The sequence below is a fragment of the Phoca vitulina genome, unplaced genomic scaffold (assembly GCF_004348235.1).
Source record: "Phoca vitulina isolate PV1807 unplaced genomic scaffold, GSC_HSeal_1.0 scaffold12, whole genome shotgun sequence".
Classification (NCBI taxonomy): Eukaryota; Metazoa; Chordata; class Mammalia; order Carnivora; family Phocidae; genus Phoca; species Phoca vitulina.
Window position 1 is genome coordinate 23,073,176 of NW_022589715.1, and position 20,170 is coordinate 23,093,345.

The 20,170-nt window shown below is 49.4% G+C and overlaps 1 protein-coding gene across 5 annotated transcripts in view; it reads right to left on the bottom strand.

Annotated features, from left to right (window-relative positions):
* TET3 (tet methylcytosine dioxygenase 3) overlaps positions 1 to 20,170 on the bottom strand; it is a 92,448-nt gene that overhangs the window by 38,329 nt on the left and 33,949 nt on the right. For 4 of the 5 annotated variants that reach the window (XM_032410663.1, XM_032410666.1, XM_032410665.1 and 1 more), the window contains one exon: positions 1,383 to 3,516. In XM_032410663.1, the coding sequence (XP_032266554.1) occupies positions 1,383 to 3,516 (2,134 nt within the window). Of the gene's footprint in view, positions 1 to 1,382; positions 3,517 to 3,603; positions 6,973 to 20,170 lie in introns of those variants that run through there. The other variant, XM_032410667.1, reaches the window with a different exon arrangement.

Sequence of the window (20,170 nt, forward strand, 5' to 3'; positions counted from 1 at the left end):
CCACTTCCTATGATCGGAACAAGCTTCTCCAAAATGCTGAGAAATAAGGAGGCCCTCAATGTCATCTCATTATTAAGATCCAAGAATGAACAGGGTTAGCCCTCAAAGGGAACCACAATCCCAGAACATGTCTGGGAGCATTTGGCAGGACCCTGCACCTCTGTTCACCCCCAGACAGAAACACTGGGGCCAACGTTTCCTTGTTCCCCAAGTGATTCCTTGTCTGGAGTACAGGAGTCTGGGGTAGCTGGAATGAGCGGGACAGCCCAGCTCCTCCTCACTGCAAGGACGCAGCATCCCAACGAATCACACCATTGACCCGACATTAATTTAACAAGCAGAGAACACAGCTTTTTTGTAAGGCCTGGTTTGTGTATCCTAAAATCGCAAGAATTTCAACATGCTCCTCACTAGCATCAATGTGCTTTCTGAGCAACACGTGAAACACGTCTTTAATGGAACACACCATACACAGCAGAGAACCACAGCTCTAGAGGAGACCTGGGGCTTCCCAACGCTTCAGTGACCTCCCAAGACAGGAGCCCCCAGGCGCAGTCCTCGCAGCCTTGCTCCTGATTATTCACAGGACGGCAAGGCTCCTCCGCTCTCTTACCCACACCACAGCCTCAGCCACGGCCTGGACGCCAACTGTGTCCAAACCCACAACTCAGAGCTCCAGGCTCTCGGCCCGTTCTCGGGGACCAGCACCACCCAGGCAGAGACCCCGGGCTGTCCGTACCCCATATGTCCTCCCAAGAGGTCCCTCCGCCCGCCCGCTCTCTCAGTCAGGCCTGCGCTCCTTCTTGCCTGGCTCATGACACCTTTCTTACAGGTTTCCCCACCACCAGCCAGAAAAGTCTTTCAGAAGCACAAGGTGACAGATCATTCCTTGCTTTACAACTCTCAGAGCTCACTTATACCGATAAGATCAAGTCAAACTCTTGACCCCAACTTGTTGGGCCCCTGCAAGATCTGGCCCCCGCCTGCCCCCCAGGCCACCTTGGGTTCATACCCACATGCACTCCACCCCTTCTGCTCCCCCTAGACCAAGAGCAGTCCAAATAAGCCCTGCCCTCTCACAGCCACCCAGCTCAGGCCTCAACACCAGAACCATCTGGCACAGGCAGGCCTCCACGGGCCTTCACCTCCCTGTGTGTGACAAAGCACCAGCGCCTACCTCCACCGACGTGCTACACACCACGTAGCATCACTATCTGCTTCCTTCGCGGGCTCTTCCACTAGCTTGTGAGAACTTTTCAGTGTCCCCAGGCCCCCCGGGGGGGGGGCGTTGGCACACAGTAAATGTTTGCCAGACAAGAGACTGAGCCTAGACACCCAAGCCCACCAGGCCTCCGCTTTCCCTGACCCCTGGGCGGACTTACCAACACAATCGCAGGTGGGGAACTCGGCCTGGGCTCTCTTTGCAGGTGTGTCCAGCAGACTCTTGGTGGGTGTGTCCAGGTACTTAAGAGGTGACTCCAGGAAGCCACTGAGGGTGGGTGTGAGGGGGTTCTCGGCCTTGGTGGGTGTGGCCTCCTGGCCCCCCTCCTCTGAATGGAAGCAGGTGGTTGAGAGCACAGTCACAGCCCCCGAAGACTCAATCTTGATTTGCTTGGGGGAGCGGGTAGAAAAAGGGCTCTCGGGGGCTGGGAGACACGTTGGCTGGTTCTCGGGGTCCTGAATGGGCACAGATGGGGGGCCAGGAAGCCCAAAGCTATCCCCAAATTCAGCTTCAAACTGCCGGATGAGCTCTTCTAGCTTGTCATCGGCAGGGGGAAGAGGGCCGGCGGAGCCCGGCTGCAGGGTCGCCATGGGGCTAGGGGATCTCATTTCCTGAGTAGGGGGCAGCAGGCTGTCCCCAGAGGGACTAGGTGCAAATAGCGCAAGAGAAGGTTCTGGGGGCGGGGGGACAGCAGAGCCCTGTGAGGCGGGGACGGGGGCAGGTGGAGGTGCCTGTGCATCCTCAGAGGCTGGGGACCTCCGCCCTTCCAGGACGATCTGCCGCAGAGGCAGGAAGAGAGGCTGCGTTTCCCGTGGCCTGGACTTCTTGATCTGGATGGGCTTCCGGACGCTGGGCTTGAACCCAGGAGCGGCCTTCTCGGTTCCCGCGGGACCTCCAGCTGGTGTCAGGGGCTTCTTCTTCTTCTCCTTGGGTGGTCTGTCCGGAGGCCGTGGGGCAGGTGAGCTTGGTGGGGCCCACCAGCCCGGAGCAGGAGGCTCCGTGGGAGCGGGGAAGGCGGCATCGTGGGCCTGGTCCAGGAAGAGACTGCGCTTATGGTGAAGGTGCTGCTGCAGGGCGGTCTGGGCCTTCTGGTGGGTGTCGGGCTCTGCGGATGGTGCGGGAGCCTCCCTCTGGAGCATGGGGGATGGGGACGGGGCTGGGGAGGAAGAGGGCGCCTCCACCTTGACCTTGGGCTTGGTGGGCAGGGCCTCGGGCCGCTTGAATACTGACTGGATGTAATCACTGGCACTGCCCAATAGCTGCTCCAGTTCGGCCATGGGGTCAGGGCTCGGGCGGGGCATGGGCCAAGAGCTCCGGGGAGTTGCTGGTGGGGTGTCGGTGCCCCAGGCTTCAGGAAACTCTGTTCTAGGAGTTGCTGGCGGGAAGGCAGGGCCATCAGGAGCAAAGGACGCATGCTCTTCAGCCGGGACCACAGGCCACGAGGGGGCCCGGAGGTAGGACTGGGCAGACCGGAAAGGGGCAGGAGGGGACAAGGCCTCGGGAAGGGGGCAAGAAGCCTGGGAGGTGGAGTGGGAAGGCTGAGGGAGGGCAGAGGAGAGCTGTGTGAGGGCCTCGATGGCGATGGCCGTCTGCAGGCTGATGTTCTTTTCCTTGGCGATGCTCAGGGCACTCTGGGACAGAGGCAGGCCCTCGGGGGGAGGTATCTGGGGGACCTCAGAGCTGAGAACTGGCCGGGTGCTTGGCGCTGGGAGGCCAGCCTCAGCAGAAGGCAGAGTCCCTGGGAGCCTGGGCCGCTCCTCCCTGCCGTCCACGACCACAGACTTGATCTTCCCCTCCAGCCACTCGAGGTAGTCAGGGCACTCCGGGCCATCGCAGTTGCAGTTGGGTGGCTTCATGCCATGCCGAGCGAGGGCCAGGGCCGTCTGCAGCGTGTCCAGGTCTTCGCTGCCAGCAGAGCAGCCCTCGGGCCCTGACCGGGCTCCCCTGCTGTTGTTCCCAGCCTCGCGACTCATCTCACGGTTGAAGGTTTCATAGAGCCGGGTGCTAAGGGCCCCGTAAGAGGACACGGCTTCGGCCACAGCCGAAAAGGCCACCAGATCGTGGGCATCTTCCAGGCGAGCAGTGTGAGCTGGGCCCGGGGCACCGTCCCAGTTGGGCTTCTGGTCTACTCGCCAAGGACCCCCAGCCCCCAGCAGACTGGGTCCAGCGGGTTCTCTAGCACCATTGACCGGCGCCCCTGAGGCGCTTAGCTGCCGTGAGTCCCCATGGTACACTGGCCCTGAGTCCATCTGACCTGGAACAGGTCCATCAACTGGGCTGAGCTCTGAGCCTGTCTGAAGAAAGAAAGAGAGAAAAAAGGAAAAAGATGAGCCATGATAGTAGAGAAGCACTGTCCTGCTTCACACCACGCAGATGCATACCTAAACCCTGCATTTCTTGCACACTCTGCCCTGACACAGCTCGAGCCTGAACTCATCTTCATCTTCAGGTCTCCTTGCCCAGCTAGCTGCACCAACAGAAAGGAAAGGCAGATCGTTAAGATGTCCTAATCCAGAATTCTGAATGTTCTCAGATCCTTTTAGAGCCTAAGATCGATCATACGGACGAGGCTCCCCAGACACCAAGCATTTATTAAGGACTCACAAAAAAGATCTTTAACTCGCAATGACCAAAGTGACACCGGGACCATGCTGATTTTGGTGTTTGTCGGGAGAAAGCTAACCAAACACCCCAAGAAGCAATATGCCGTTAAGTGTGTGGTATATGTGGAGGGGGCGAGCAGCTTTGAGGGACATATGCAGCCTGGACCAGAGGTCAGCCAGAGCTCTTCAGTGGGAAGGAACCCACAGTTTTTTTCTCTGCCTGTTACTGTCCTCACTTAAGCCCTGGCCGAGCTCTGAGAGCTGGTGACAAGATGACATTCCCACTCCCAGCCCCAGCCAGGCTGGAGAGAAACCCTGATGATCGGACACCACGTGCGTTCAGCCCCCTGCCGAGCCAGTCATGCCAGTCACAAGCAAGCTGCTAGTTGGACCAAGATCCAGGCCTCTTCTCAAGCCCAAGAACCACCACTATACACCTGATGTCCAGCAAAGCACACAGATGGGGGAGGGCAAAAAAAGGAAGGAGCCAGGGCGTTCAGCCCAGCAAGTTAAAAACTAATACGAAGATGCGAAATTCAGTTTGCAGAATTCATCCCTCTAGAAAGGAAAGCTCTTCCTTACAGTAGACTGCCAACAAAAAAATATAGAAGGGACAATAGATTTGGAAAGTCATCAGTGGATGCCACAACTAGGAGGTGAAAGCTTAATGGGGCACAGGATATAGACATGGTCTCAAAATATCTCCTCGAAAATCACCGAGTTAAAACAGCAAAGAGAAATCTGGCAGATACCACCTGAACCAAATGATCAGAGTACTCCTCATCACCAATACTGTGGCCAACATCATGAGACTCTTGATATGATACACTGAGGATATAACATCACTCACACAGAACTCCAGCCAAAATGTACAACCCAAATGTAATTATGAGGAAACATCAGATAAACCCAAACTGGAGGGCATGTTAGAAAGCACCTGGATTGTTGTCTTCAAAAATTTCAAAGACAAGAAAGACAAACATCTCTGCAAACATCTTGGGCTTACTGAAGAGACAAGACAGAGAAATGCACGTTCATGCGTTAGATCACGGACTGGGGACAACAGCTGGAAGGTACACCATGGGACATCTGATGCAATTTGAATATGGACGCGGATAAGATCACACTGTGTCAATCTCAGTCTTCTTGGCTTGAATCATTTTACTCTGATTATGTAAAAGAATGTCTTTGTCCTCAGGACACACACACACACACACACACACACGCACACACACACACTGAAGTATTCAGGATAAAGGAACATAGTATTTCTAATTTAACCTCAAGTGGTTCAGAAAAATATGATATGCATATAAAAAATATACATACAGAGAGAAAATGATAAAGCAAATAAAGCAAAATGTGAACAATTTTAGTATGTGGGAGTCCCAAGTACTCTTTTTGTAACTTTTCTATAAGGTGTAGCATAGAGTGGATTAAACAGATGGTTAAATTGATACTAGTCCCCAGACTGTGGAAGGTGCCCATCATGCATGGGCTCCAAAGCAGCGGTGGGAAGGTGGGATTTGGGATCAGCCCAGTGGAAGGTGAGCAGAGACCCTAGCCTAGGGTTCCCACCTCATCTTCATCGCTGCCCCATTCTGGCCACAAAGGACCCTTGTGCTTTTCCAACATGCTTTTCTGAGCTTTGCACATGCAGTGCTCACTGCCTGGGATGCCCTTCCCAGCCTCTGTGGGGCCACCTTGGCTTATCCTTCAAGTACCAGCTCAATGGCACCTCCTCCCTGACCTGGCTGGCAGACTGCCCTGTGGCTCCTGTCCCCTGGGCTCCTGCAGCACCTTGTACATGCCTTAGCAGCACTTTCCACAGGCCCCTGCTATCATTCAAGCAGCTGCCTCCCCGAGCAGATGGGAGCTTCTTCATGACAAGGTCCGTATCTTAACCGCTTCGGCGTCTCCTGCCCACAGCTGCTGCACGAACACTCTCTCAGCCCGGTGAAAGGCCTCCCATCCCCCACCGGCCACAGACGAGGCTGCCTTTCCCTGACTGTCTCTCCGAACGTGGAACTAGGAACGAAACCTTTCCTCTAGGAATGTGGTTGATCACCCAGTCGTCCCTTCCTTCCTTCTCAGAAACCTAAACCACGGTGACAGCAAAGGCAACGAAGTCTGAAGTGGCCAAATTTTACATGCTTATGTGTAAAAGACAGAAGGAGCATGCATAACCCTGAAGAAACATGAGGGAGTAGCGTGGATTTACAAAAACAGTGTCAGGAAGACTAATGCTGCGGGAGCTGAGGCTTCCCCAAAATGGTCAAGACAACTAAAAGGATTTAAAAAGTTATTTTTGGTTTGTGAACAAGAACAAGGAAGGGCTAGGCTGGCGCTTGGGCCTCTGAGTTCCCTGGGAAAGAAAATGCTCTTTAGACCAAAAAGAGAAGAAAGGGAAGAGTGGACACAAAAACGAGGGAAGTGAAGCCAGGATGGGTGCGGGGAGATTTTAAGAAATGCTAAATTCCAGTTTCTCGGCCAGGGGATCCCACTGATGCATTCCTCAACATGTGCCAGGGATCCTGGAAGAAAAACGCCATCCAGAGAAGGTGCCACCAGCAAGAAAAGAGCAAGCATCATTCCCAACTCTGGTGCACCGAGCAAGACCAGCCCCAGTAAGATTCCTGAGAGGGTAACTAAAGGAACCACAAGGAGCCAGGTTCAACAAAGGCCATCAACCCATCAACATCCAACTAACCTCACTGTTTTGTGTCGTATGGTTTTTGGACCAGGAGACTGGGAGACGTCCTGTCTGATAGATCACAAACTCAAGGGCTGTAAGCCAAATCAGCCACAGATCTGTTTTGTTTGGCCTACATAGTGTTAGATTCTTGTTTGTCTTGCCAATATTAAAAAACCAAATTTTACATGAAACCGAGATTGTCTTGAAGGTCCACACTTCTACCTGGCTGACGAGCCGTGGCTACTGCTCGGGCCTGTCCCCAGCCTCACCATTCCATGCTGCTTTCTTGACACCAAGGCCAGGGGTCAGAGATTACTTATTAATTGCCTGAATTAGTTATCACTTCATTCATTTGTGTCACTTGCCAAGCCCTTGTAGGCATTTGCATTTGCGACTTGGGCTATGGATGTTTACGTTTCCTAAGGCCTGCCATGACCCCTTTGAGGGCCAGCAGTAGAGAATTACAGGCCAGGCAGGCTGGCTCACCACTGGCAGAATGACCATGCTCAAACTCAAGTGGTGTAGCAACCCGGGTGCGGGGAAGGGAGGAGTTTTTTTTTTTAAACGAATTTTTTATTTATTCATTTGAGACAGAGAGATACAGAGAGAGAGAGAGAGAGAGAGAGAGCAGGAGCAGTGCGGAGAGGCAGCGTAAGAGGGAGAAGCAGACTCCTTGCTGAGCAGGGAGCCCAACATGGGGCTCGATCCCAAGACCTGGAGATCATGACCTGGGCCAAAGGCAGACGCTTAACCATCTGAGCCATCCAGGCGCCCCTGGGGGGGGGGGGGTCTTTAGTGGTCTGCCATAGGGCTCTGTCCTCAGAATTGTCCTGTTATTATTTACCAATAATGATAGACAAGGCACACTTATTAAATAGGCAGATGTTGAAAATAAGAGGGATAAAGCCATGTTGAATGAAAGGACCAGGTGCCAAAAGGTCAACAGCTGGAGAGAAAAAAATCTAACAAGATAAATAGGGTCTTATACCTAGTCCCCAAACCATATATGTGCAAATCAAAGATGGCAGTAGTGCACATAAAAATGTCTTAGGGATCAGGAGAGGTGAAAGACTAGCTGATGATACACACAATATGATGATCTGGCAGCTTCAAAGGGTCCTATAACCCAGGGTTTTTTGCAACTTCTTTACTATAATCCACAGTAAGAAATATATCTTACAACATGATCCGTTATGTATTTATATATATGACAAGTTGGCAAAATACTATTTCCCCTTACTAGATACACAAATCCCTCCCTCCCTCTGTTTCTTGTAAGTTGCAACTTTGTAAGCTGATTTCATAGTCTGCTAACGGGTCCCAAGCCATAGCTGGACACACACACAGCCATGACCTGACTGGAACAGGACCCGTAGCACAGGCAGCGACGGCCCCTCTCTGCCCAGACAGACCATACCTGAACCCGGGCTTCCCTCGGGGCTGCCCCTGAGGGGACACAGAGCAAGCAAGACAGTGCAAAACCATAGAGGAACAGGTCCCTTTAGGTTCTGAAGAAGACAAAACTCGTGAAAGTCTTTACACACCTGAAGTTTGTCAGTCTGGCACAGAATTAGACTCGTTTCAAGGGATGGAATTGGAAAATGGGTAAAGCTTTAGAGAGGGACACGTGGGCTCAATTTAGGGAAGACTTTTAACACTTAGAAATGCTAACGCACCAACCCTTGTCCCCCTAAAAAGCAGGAGGCAGCAAGTTCTTACGAAGGGAGACTTTGAAAAAGGAACAAGGTAGGGGCGCCTGGGTGGCTCAGTCGTTAAGTGTCTGCCTTCAGCTCAGGTCATGATCCCAGGGTCCTAGGATCGAGCCCCGCATCGGGCTCCCTGCTCGGTGGGAAGCCTGCTTCTCCCTCTCCCACTCCCCCTGCCTGTGTTCCCTCTCTCACTGTGTCTCTCTCTGTCAAATAAATAAATAAAATCTTTAAAAAAAAAAAAAAAAAAGAAAGAAAAAGGAACAAGGTAGTTATCAGGTGATTACTGGCAATGCTACAGGATGGAGGCTAGTTGAGGGAGGCCCTTTCAAAGTCTCAGTTCAGAAATGCCCCAGCTCTAAACCCCTCCATGCCATCTCCCTCAATCCTCGATCCCCTCTGGGCTCCAGCAAATGCCATCCAAGGATGTTCCCCAATGTTTGCATTTTGTCTGGACCTCTCAGCTGACCTCCAGCTAGCTCCACCCCCAGGGACACGCTACAAGCCCACTGAGGAGCAGGGTGTCTCAAACAGACGTGAAGTCCCCTCCCCACCTGCAACAGCCCCCTTTCCAATTTCCTATTCTGGACAGCGTTCTTACACTCGCCAATGTTCCCGACCCCAGCATCACCTGTGTTCTTCCAATGCGCCTGACTACCAGACCCAAACAGGTGACCCCAAACAATTCTAGATGAGAACACCTCTGCTCTATCTCCTCCCTCTCCATGCCTGCCCCCCTAATTTGAGTCTTGGTGTGTGTGCACACTTTCTAATTGTCAATTTGCCAAGGGCTTCTTCAAGCAACTCCATGTGCCCCCAGCCCCACCCCACCCACTACCTCTGTTGATGATGCCTCACCTTCCCTCAAGGCTCCCAGCACCACTTCATAACTCCTCCTCCCATTCCACCCACGCTCAGCCTCCAGAATTGAAGAATGTCATTTGCACACACAAAGTGCTTAGCGCGTGTGGCAGACTATATTATACCCCTCCATCCCACATGTACTTCTCCCATGGAGAGGTGGGGTCTATGCTCCCTCTCCTGAACCTGGCTGGGCTTGGGAGAGTGATGGAAGTGACCCTACATGGCTTTCAAAGCTGAACATTCTTGGGGCTCAGCCACCATGCTGTGAGGAAGCCCAGACTACATACAAAAGCCACATGTAGGTGTCTGAGCTGACATTCCCAATGGAAGTCCCAGCCAACAGCTGCCATCACCTGCCCAATGTGTGTGTGAAAGAGCCCTTCAAGGATTCAAGCCCAGTGGTCGAGTTACCTCCAGGTTTTGAGCCTCCCCAGCTGAGGCCCTAAACATCAAGGCCCAGAGAAAAGTGTCCCATGCTGTGTCCTTCCTGACTTCTGAATCCAAAGGCTCCATGAGCATAATAAAATGACTGCTTTATGCCACTAAATTTTGGGGTGGCATAAAGACCAGACTCTATTTCAGGAACATCAAGACGTTAATAAAAGAAAAGAGACAGACTATAAACAAATGCCCTAAAGCCTATCAGTGCTGTGAAAGCAGTCTACACAAGGGCGTAGGGTGAGGGTCATTTCTATTTGGGCAGGTGGACATGTGTGTCAAGAAAGATCTCACTTTGGGGTGCCTGGCTGGCTCAGTTGGTAGAGCAAGAGACTCTTCATCTCGTGAGGTCGAGTCCCACATTGGGGTAGTTTACTTAACAAAACAAAACAAAACAAGTCTCACTTCAAAGTAACCTTGGGGACAAGGCTTGAAAGATGGGCAGGTATTTGGGAGGGGGGAGGGGTGGAGGAATTCCAGATGGAGGGAGGAGCATATGCAAAAGCATCCAATCATGAGAAGGCGTGGAGGCCCAGGGAAAGGTAAGCTGTTGAGCACGGCTTGAGTATAAAGTATGGGAGGACAGGTGTGTGGCTCACAGCATGAACAAAACGGAGCAGATTTACCTTTTAGGAGGGGCAATCAGGTGTCCCTGTAGAATTCAGACTGCAGACTACAAGGCTGGTGGCCTAAAGACCAGTTAGGAGACGGATGTCCAAATCAGTGATAAGGGCCTGAACTAAGGCAACAGCCGAGAGATGAGAATGAGCCATGGTTATGGAAGCAGATGATTAAATGTAGGGGCTGAGACAAGAAACGGAATCAACTGCCTCCTGATAAAGTCCTCCCTCACCAGACCTGCTGACCACAGGGTCTGAGCCAGATCCTACAGTCACCACACACAGCCCCCTTCTGGTGGGGGATCTTTTCCTGTGAGTATGACCAACTACACTGTAAGCTCCTACACTAAAGCTTCCATCACACCTTCAGGACCTAGCAGCAAGTACTCAGTATATGTTCAAAAAGATCTGCTGCTTCTTCCTCCCAGGACCTGGCTGGTACCCGCCTCTTCAGCCCTGTCCCTGGAGAGCAGGGCCCGAGAAATTCTGGGCAGAGCTGGTGGCTGCTACTCTGCTCTGGCCCCGTCACAAAGCATGCGCCGCAGAGGTCTGCAAGGCTGCCGGCGCCATGGCGAATACCTCTGCCATACGTGACTGGAGAACCTCACAACTGATCCCCAGATCAGCCTGCCCCGAATGCCCCCTCCATGCACAGGCTCACCGAAAGTGGGTCCCTTTTTACAGCCACTTTCCAGGTACAAAACCGCACCTTGGCCTCACTGGGATCCACACTCCCAACCTTACCCAGTCGGTTCCCTGCCTCATAGTGTCACCAGGAAGGCTCTGACCCATCCCAGGCTGAGCCTTGTCCAAGCTGGGGGTGCTCTCCCCTCAATGGGGGGCCAACAGGGGCTTGTTACTGGAAGACAGGCAGAGTAAATGCCCTTCTCGGATCCAAGCAGAGACTCCATGTCTCACCCCACTTCATGAAGAGCTGACACGTGCATACAGCACACCAATCCCAGTCATGATTCTCACCCTAAGGGGACTCCAGGTCTTCCTCTGAGGGTCCAGGAACCTCTAATGGGATTGGTCCCTGCACCCTGCCTGCTCAGGACTCCCAAGGTCCCACGCATCTCTTCTTCTACAGCCAACTCCCTTCTTCTGCTCCCACTCCCCCACAGCTGGGGTATTCAACAACAGCAGTCCACCCTCCCCACCTGAGGGGCTCCAGAGAAGTGTGGAACTCCACCACCAAACATCTCATTTTTGTCTAGAACACAGGGAGCGGGGCAGAAAAGACACCAGATTTCCCAAGTCCTTCCTGGCTCTCAGAGTATCAGCACACTGAAACCAAATCAGCAATCCCCTATCAAAGGGAGACAGAAGGAAGGAGGTTAAAGACTACTATCTTGAGAGATCAAAGTCCTCGCTGGCCACACCGTCTTAGGGCCTCTAGGAAAGGGGAAGTCAGAAGAGGCAGAGTCCAGGGGGCTGTTCTGCGGACCGGTCACCATGTTGGAAGAAACGTGTCTGGGAAGGTGTTTCCAGCCAGGACGGATGAGTCTGCAGTCAACCTCCACTGAAGGCCAGTGGCTGGGAGGCAGGGCTGGTCGAGGGTGCATCCTCTACAGTGGAATCTCCAAGAATGAATTCTTCTGGGATTCCAAGATAGTAGCGGCTGCTCCCCACCGAGCTGGCCAGCAGATCCCACCCAGCGCTTTCCCAGCAGCCCGCACCAGCAGCTCAGCTCCTCTGCCCTCCAGCAGCTGTTCCAGGGGTTGGACCTCCCAGCTAAGCCCTTCCCCCCCAGTCCTAGAGAGCAGCTGCCAAGTCCTTCCTCCCCTCCCCCTCCCCCAACTGATGGCCCCACCGCCTCTCAACACAGGGGCTGTATTTATGGCACCTTCTGTCTAGAGGTGATCAATTATTCATCTCTTAAGAGGATTCTCCTCTCCTGGGATTTACTGATGAAACAAATCTGTGAGAGGGGAAAGAGACTCTTAGGGGAGCCCTTTCAGGGGATGTGCTCATTTGCCTGCATGTGTCTGAGTGTGGGGGTGTGTACGCTGGCTAGCCCTGTCCCAGGTCTACACTCTGCACACCCACGCTCTCTGCAGACAGCAAATCCTGGGGGGCTATGTCTAAGTTCTAGAGACTGTCATGTATTGGCGAAGAGCGTTCTTGTGTGAGGTGGGGGGAGGTAGCGGCTCTTGTGGTTAGTATGTACATATCAATAAAACACTTTAAAATCTAATTTTTTTTCTACTACAAATTGGATACAGATGTAGCAGATCTCTCAATGGCTGGGGTGATGCTTGGGAAAAAGCTGAATTAGACCCAATGACCTCAGGGAATTCCTGAGGTCACCATATCTGGCAGAAGCACAGGGCTGTGACTGTTCATGCCTTCTGACCCAACAGTAACCGATGTGGTTTCAAGGAAGAAAGGAAAAGAAGAGGAACTAGGAAAAGTCTAGTAACTTTGATGGAACACTCCTAGAGTATCATGCTAATAACTGCACACTCACTTATCTCCTCCAATCATCATAAACTCCTACAGGGTAGAGATATACCTCCACAGATGAGGACCCTGAACACAGAGAGGCTAAGTAACTTTCCCAGGATCACACAGCAATCCAGAAGAGCACAGTGATTTTTAACCATTAAGTATTCCTAATCTCACTTCAGGAAATGTAAACAAAATAAATAAGACAACATAAGAAATTAAAAAGTTACATGTGCTAAAGATTTCCCCTGAAGCATTAATAATAAAGAATTCAAATAACCTAAGTGCCCCAACAATAGGGAAATGGTTTTAAAATGTTATGTTGGTTTTTCTTCATGAAAAGAAAATGGGAATAAACATATGAAAAAGTACTCAACTTCTTAAGAAAATGGGGAATAAACATATGAAAAAATACTCAACTTCTTAGTAATCAGAGAAATACAAAATAAGATCACCGTGAGATTTCTTTTTATATCCACTATATATAATTTAAGAGCAAGAATGTTTAGTTCGATTCTCCTGGTATACACTAGAGCAAAATCATCAATGTTCAATTGTTCCTGGTCTAACTGGCTATTTTTGAAATAAGTACTGGTATGATGTCCATAGCATATATTGTTGCTTCTCTTATGAATACTTGTCTCAGGCCTTTTCTTCCATGGGCAACCTTTCCTTGGAAAATAAAGCATATAAATATGCATTCTTTCATTCTAAGTGTTATTTTGTACATGTATTAACATACCTCTTTATTTTACTCATGGTATAGCAGGACGCTAAGATATCATTTGAAATACAATCTTGGTTAACTGGATTCTAGCTTACTCTATTTATTTTAATAACTTAATTTTAATAAAACGAACAAGATCTCAAAATGAAGAAAAAAAGAATGTTTAGCTCATATCCTGCCCTTACCACTTACTAGTTGTGTGGCCTTGCACAAGTTAGTTAACCTCTCTGTGTCTCATTTCTTTATCTGTAAATCTGGGGTTAAAAATTAACCTCTCTGTGCTTCTGTTTCCTCATCTGTATATCCGGGGTTAATAATAGTACCTAACCTCACAAGGTTGTCATGATTAAACAAATTAACATATGAAGAACACTTTTAATAGTACCAGGTACACAGTAAGGGGTGAAAACTTTAGTTTCATACCAAGTGCTGGTGGAGGTTAGCAGGAATTTTTTTCTCATATACCATTGGTAGAGGGCAAAACAGAAGAAATATTTTTGAAAGGTGTGTGGTGCTTTCTTTTAATGTTAAACATACATTTACCCTATGGTCTTGCAATTCCACTCCCAGAGAAACTCTGCAAATGTGCATGAGATATGTACACAAATGTTCACTGCAGCATTACTCATAAAAGCCAAATCGTGGAAATATTCTAAGTGCCCACCAACCACAGAGGGACAATGGAATATTATATATCAGTGCAAACAAATGAACCACAGGAACACAAACAAATCTCAGACTAAACTGAGCTAAAAAAAAAAAAAAAAAAAAAGCAAGCCTTGAAAGTCTACCAATTCAAAAAAGATCAAAAAATAAAATTAAATGTACTGTAAAAGATTTAACTAAATGTAAGTAATTAAAACTTTTTTTCTTTAAAGCAAGGGAATGATAAACACAAAATTCAAGGGAGTGGTAACCTCTGGAGGTGAAGAAAGGGTATAGGGTTAGGGGAAACACCCAGATAATTTCAATGATATTGGCCATGTTCTAATTTTTATCTTGGGTAGGTACTTCACGTGTGCATTATCATGCTTTATCTGTTTAATGTACATAAAACACTAGGTCAAATATGCATTTCAAATAATACATAAGAAAAATTACAATACATACTACTTTATCAGTAGATGTATAACTGCTTAAAATGATAAAATGTCTTAAACGAAAAAAGAAACTCAAGAATGTACTCATAAATAGATGCTTTCTGAGGGTTTTTATGACAGGGGAAGTGTTTATACACTATTTGAAGTGGAGAAAAGAAACAAGATTAAAAATATTGCCCAATTTAAGAATTCAATTCCATCCACAACACACGCTTGTACACACAAAACACCAAAGGAAAATATGCAGAAATGTTAACAATGCTCATCTCGGGGTGGTACAGAATGGGAATATTTCCTTGTTCCTAGTCTCCAGACTTCATTGTAGGCATCAGATTTTTACTTAAGGGGAAGGTGTAAGAACATGGTACAGACAACACACCTGAAACTTTGCATACACTATGCAGGCCTCGGAACAAGACTAGACGGGGAGCTTCCCGGAGAGGAATTTGTGGGTGAAGTTTCTTTTTGCTATTTCTGTTGCTGGAGAGTTGTTTGTGTTACCCATCCCCCCAACACACACACACACACACACACACACACACACACACGGAGAGAGTAGGAAAAATCCTACGAGATGAGCGGCACTGTGGGAGGGGGAGGGGTTAGACAGGGTTTGGTTGAAGTGGGGTGCAGAGGCTGAAGTTCCCCACCCAGTAAAAGTTCTCTACGGCTCGCTGTGCTCCCACCCGAAGTCCAAGGTAAAGCCCTGCAAGGCGCACGGTGCGGAAGCCGCCTCTCCCGGCAGCGCGATCCTCCCCCCTCCCGTCCCCCCAGCGACCCCGGCAGGCAGCCGGAGGGGGTGCGCGCTGGTGGCGTGGTGGGGAGCCTAGGCCGGGCGCCGTCTCCTGATCTTCGGCCAAGGCGGCCAGCTCTCCCGACGGAAGCCCCCGCCTCGAGCAGCCGGTGGCGGCCGGCCGGGGTCAGCCGGGAGGAAACTGAGCCGCCTGGCCAAAGGCGCAGCAGCTGCCTCGAAGCCGCCAGCGCACGAGAACCAGGTCAGGACGCAGAGGCGGCTCCTTGGCCAGACAGCAAGACACACACACGCGCACACACACACACACACACACACGCACGAAAGCGCGCGCGCGCACCCCTCCAGCAGCCGCTGGGGCCATCGCCCGAGCCACGCAGTGCACGTCCCGAAGAGCCCCCATCACCCCCCAGCGAGGCCGGGCACTCCCACGGCTCCACCCACCCGACTGCCCACACCCGCTTCTCACCACCCACCTCCCACCCCCGAGTCTGACCGTGAAGCAAATGAGAAAGCAAACCCGCCACCACCGCAGCCCACTGAGCACCACCCCTGACCAATGGCCCCACGCACGTTCCCTAAAGGTGCCCAAAGCCCACAAAACCTCCTGGCCCCTCGGGAGGGCCAGAGGACAACCCTGAGGAGGAGAGCAGCTAACAGTTTTGAGAGGCCGGGGCGAAATCCTGGATTAAACAAGCAATGTCATGTTCAAATGTAACCTTTTCGAGTCTTCCAACATCCATTTTAGTGGATGGGCAAATAAATGAGGGACAGTTAACCAGACTCCAAGGCTCAACACTGGTGAGTGGCAAAAGCCAATGGAACATGGGAGGGGAGTGTGGATGCCCACGGCCTCCCAGCGGCCAAGCTTCTCATCTTTTGGAGAATGAGCTCCCACACGTGCAGGCGAGTCTCACAAACCATGGATTTCAGCCTCTCCCTTGGACGCCCGTCAGGTGAGTTTACCCCCGTCCCTTCCTCCTTTCTCAAGGACTCAAGAGGACTTACCCTTTTTTTCATTCAAAGAAATGAATCTTTAAGCCAGCACCCAAAAATCTGGAGGAAAAGTAATTTGTGGCAGAGGGGCCTCCAACATCAGTCATAAGACTGACTTCACACCGTGGGCTAGGAACTGGAAATGGGGGAGAAACTGCCATTTGGGAAGCCTGGTGACAGGAAATTAGGGAGTGCGAATAAATCGAATAAATTCTATTTATCCTAAACTCCTAGGGAAAAAAACAATCACACATCTCAGTATAGTCTCATTATCCACAGGCACTACTGGTCTGTTAGCCCAGATAACTGAAAGATGCCAGTATCTGGGTTCTTGTACATGTTCATCCGGAAGTCCTATCTGCAGTGTTAGAGAAAAGGGCATAGAAACCCTGGCCCTCCGCATCCGTGATCTGCTCTCTGAGGATCAGGGGTGATGAGGAAGACCGTGGGAGTCCTCCTCCCTCTGGCCTTCCTGTGGCACACCCCCACTTACTTCCCTCCCAGTTTCTGTGACGCTGCTAGATCTTGGTCCTCCATTCTCCATTTCCTCCTTTATCCCCTCAACAGAGCTACTCTCCACCCTTCCACCCTCTGTTCTCCTGGAAACCTCCCCTCCGCCTAAGGCTCCACAGCTCAGCCTACACCAATAACCCTAAAGCTTCCTTTTTCCTGGACTGTTCCTCAAGCTCCCAGCCTGCTCTCCAACTCCAAGAAACATTTCTACCTGGATGCAATGTAAGCTCAACACATTTAAAACCTAACTTGGTGGGCAGGTTGCAGGGGGAGGGGGCACCCAGCTGGCTCCGTCTGAAGAGCATGTGACTCTTGATCTTGGGGTCTTGAGTGAGAGCTCCGCATTGGATGTAGAGATTACTTAAAAATAAAGTCATAAAAAAAAAAAAAACTAACAGCACCTGTCCCCTTTTTCCCAGCAACTCCTACTCTGAATACTGATTTTTAAAAATTCATGTGAAAAGTTATTCTCCTGGATATCCTGGCTCAAACCTCCCATCACCTTTGATGTCATCCCCTTTATGCTTCCATATGCAAGCAGACCCTAGTCCTGTCAACGGCTCCTCCTGACAGTAGTTCAGATATGCCTTCTTTCCATTTTGTCCTCACTTCTCTCTTGGGATAACTGCAGTACAAGGCTCCTTGAGTGGCCAGCACACCTCTGCCTTCACCCCAGCCCACACTGTCAGTCATATTCAATCCACTGAGCCTTGAACCCACGGCCCCCAGCTCCCAGGCCAGCATGCCTAATTCACTACTTCAATCTTTTCTTTTGGCTCAAATGGTAAAAATAAGCAAGTAAGTAGGTAGGTAGGTAGGTAGGTAGGTAGACCGATACATGTATCAAAGGCAATATAGATCCTGCCATCTTGCTCCGAGGAACTTAGGTTTATAAATTGGCATTTTTTTCAAAAAATCTTTTCTACACATTAGTGAAAACTGAAAACTCTGGATGAGGGGAACAGTTGGGTAAATTATACTACAACTCATCGGAATATTAGATAGTCCTCAAAAACCATAAATTATGAATGCCAAGGAAATATGTTTGATAAAATGAGCAGTAGAAACAGCAGAATACCATGCTGTATGAAAGTCATGACTACAAATACATAAAACAATGCAGGCAAAGGACAAAAGATGGAAGCTAGTTTTTTTAAAAAGCAGGTTCTAGCTAGAGTGGCCCCCTAGAATACTAAAATCTCACCTAATGATGCTATCAGCACATCATAACCATCATGCCTTTCATATGTAGCGTACATATGTATGTACAGGTATGCTTCCAGCAAACATGTATTGAGAACTTACTACATGAATGTTACTTTTAGGCACTGGGGAGGCCACAGTGAATGAGCAATCTCTGCCTCACGAGCAAAGACTTTACTACAGATGTTTGGATTCATCCTAGATCTCATTCAAAGGAAAGTTCCTTTCGGACAGACCCATACCACTATCTCTAAAATGTGTACGGCAGCATAAATCTATGTTATAGACTCTGTGGCTTTGAGAATGTGATGAAAGCAATGAAAACTGATATTAATTACGAGTTTATCTCTGAGTGAAGCTGCCTTTGTGCAGCTACTGATAGAATTATCCCAGGCACACTAAAAGTCATTACAGAGCCAAGGAAAACTCTGGTGGATGACCCAAAAGAATAAAGCAAGGTCCTAAGAATAGAATGACAAGAAAGGCAAAGAAGAGTTTCCATAGGAGAGGCCGCGAGAGATGGAAGAACAGGAGGCTCTCTCCCTGCGAAGTGGAAAATAAAGAAGTAAAAACAAGGAGCTTCCACTTCCCAGAGAGGACTACAGTTTACATGTGGTGCCTTTTCTCCCCCACGCAATATGCATATAGTTTATAAAACTGGGGTCACTGAGTATATTCGGGGTTTTTTTTTTTTTAAAGACTTTTTAATTTTATTTATTTGAGGGAGGGAGAGAGAGAGCATAAGCTGGGGGAAAGGCAGGGGGAGAGAGAGAAGCAGGCCCCCCGCTGAGCAAGGAGCCCACTGTGGGGCTCCATCCCAGGACCCTGGGATCATGACCTGAGTTGAAGGCAGACGCCTAACTGACTGAGCGGCCCAGGCACCCCTATTCGGGGTTTTTAAATGCTCATTTCTTCCCTGACTGTATCCTAGGTATTTTCCCATAGTGTTTCCCATACACTTTACATGGGTGAATAGTATGTGATGTGAATTACATTGCAATAAAATTGTAATTTAAAAAAATCCTTTAGAGAAAACCTGTATCTCCATCTGTGTAAGAAGCTTTAGGACAAAAGCAGAAACAAGAGAACATAGCTGCGCGGGGCGCCTGGGTGGCTCAGTCGTTAAGCGTCTGCCTTCGGCTCAGGTCATGATCCCAGGGTCCTGGGATCGAGCCCCGCATCAGGCTCCCTGCTCAGCAGGAAGCCTGCTTCTCCCTCTCCCACTCCTCCTGCTTGTGTTCCCTCTCTCACTGTGTCTCTCTCTATCAAATAAATAAAATCTTTAATAAATTAAATAAATACATACATACATACATAAAGGAGACTAAGAAACCTGAGCAATGAATATGTGTAACTTGGTGGGGTTTTTTTTCCCCTTCCAAAATGGGTTGTGACAATGGGCAAAATCTGAATAACACCTGTACATTAATAATGTTAGTGTTCGTGAAGTCTATAGATCAGGTTTGTAGCAATATTGTATGTATGTTAATTTTCCAAGTTTGGTCGTGGCCCTGTAGTTATTTACGTGATTTTAGAAAATCCACACTCAGGGCACCTGGCTGGCTCAGTCAGTAGAGCATGCGACTCTTGATGTCGGGGCTGTAAGTTCAAGCCCCACATTGGGTGTAGAGATTACTTAAAAGATAAAATCTTTAAAAATTTTTAAAAAAGAGAAAATTCACACTCAAGTGGTTAGAAGGAAAAGGCATGTCTGCTACTTACTTTCAAATGGTTCAAATAAAAATTAGAAAAAGAAAACAAAGCACATGTAGTAAAATGTTAACATTTGGAAATCTGAGTGAAGAGAATTCCTTGTACTATTCTTGCAAATTTTCTGAAACTCTGAAAGTATGCCAAAAATAAAATAGTTTTTAAAAGAATTATGTTACTAGATGATTGCTAAGACTCTCCTAGTCTCTGTAAGAAGATAACATTCTCCACATTTTACAGAAAAGGAACAGGAAACAGGAAGAGGACAGCTCCTCGGCAGCAGCAGGAGGGCTCTGGAACTCAGGGTCTCTGACTCAAGTCCTCCCTCCACCCAGACCCCAGATCTTCCAAACAGCAAGGGACAGTGAGCCCCAGACACCACCCCAGATACCGGACAAGAACCTCAGAGCAGAAGGCAAGAAAGAAAGGGGCCACCTGGACAGTGTCCGGGAGGTTGTCAGGAGAAATGGAAAGCTTCAGAAAACAGACCACCCTGTTCTCCTCTTCCCAAGTCCCCTTCCCTCCACATGCACAGGGCACAGATGGTTTCTCTCCTGCACACCCCAGAGGCTAA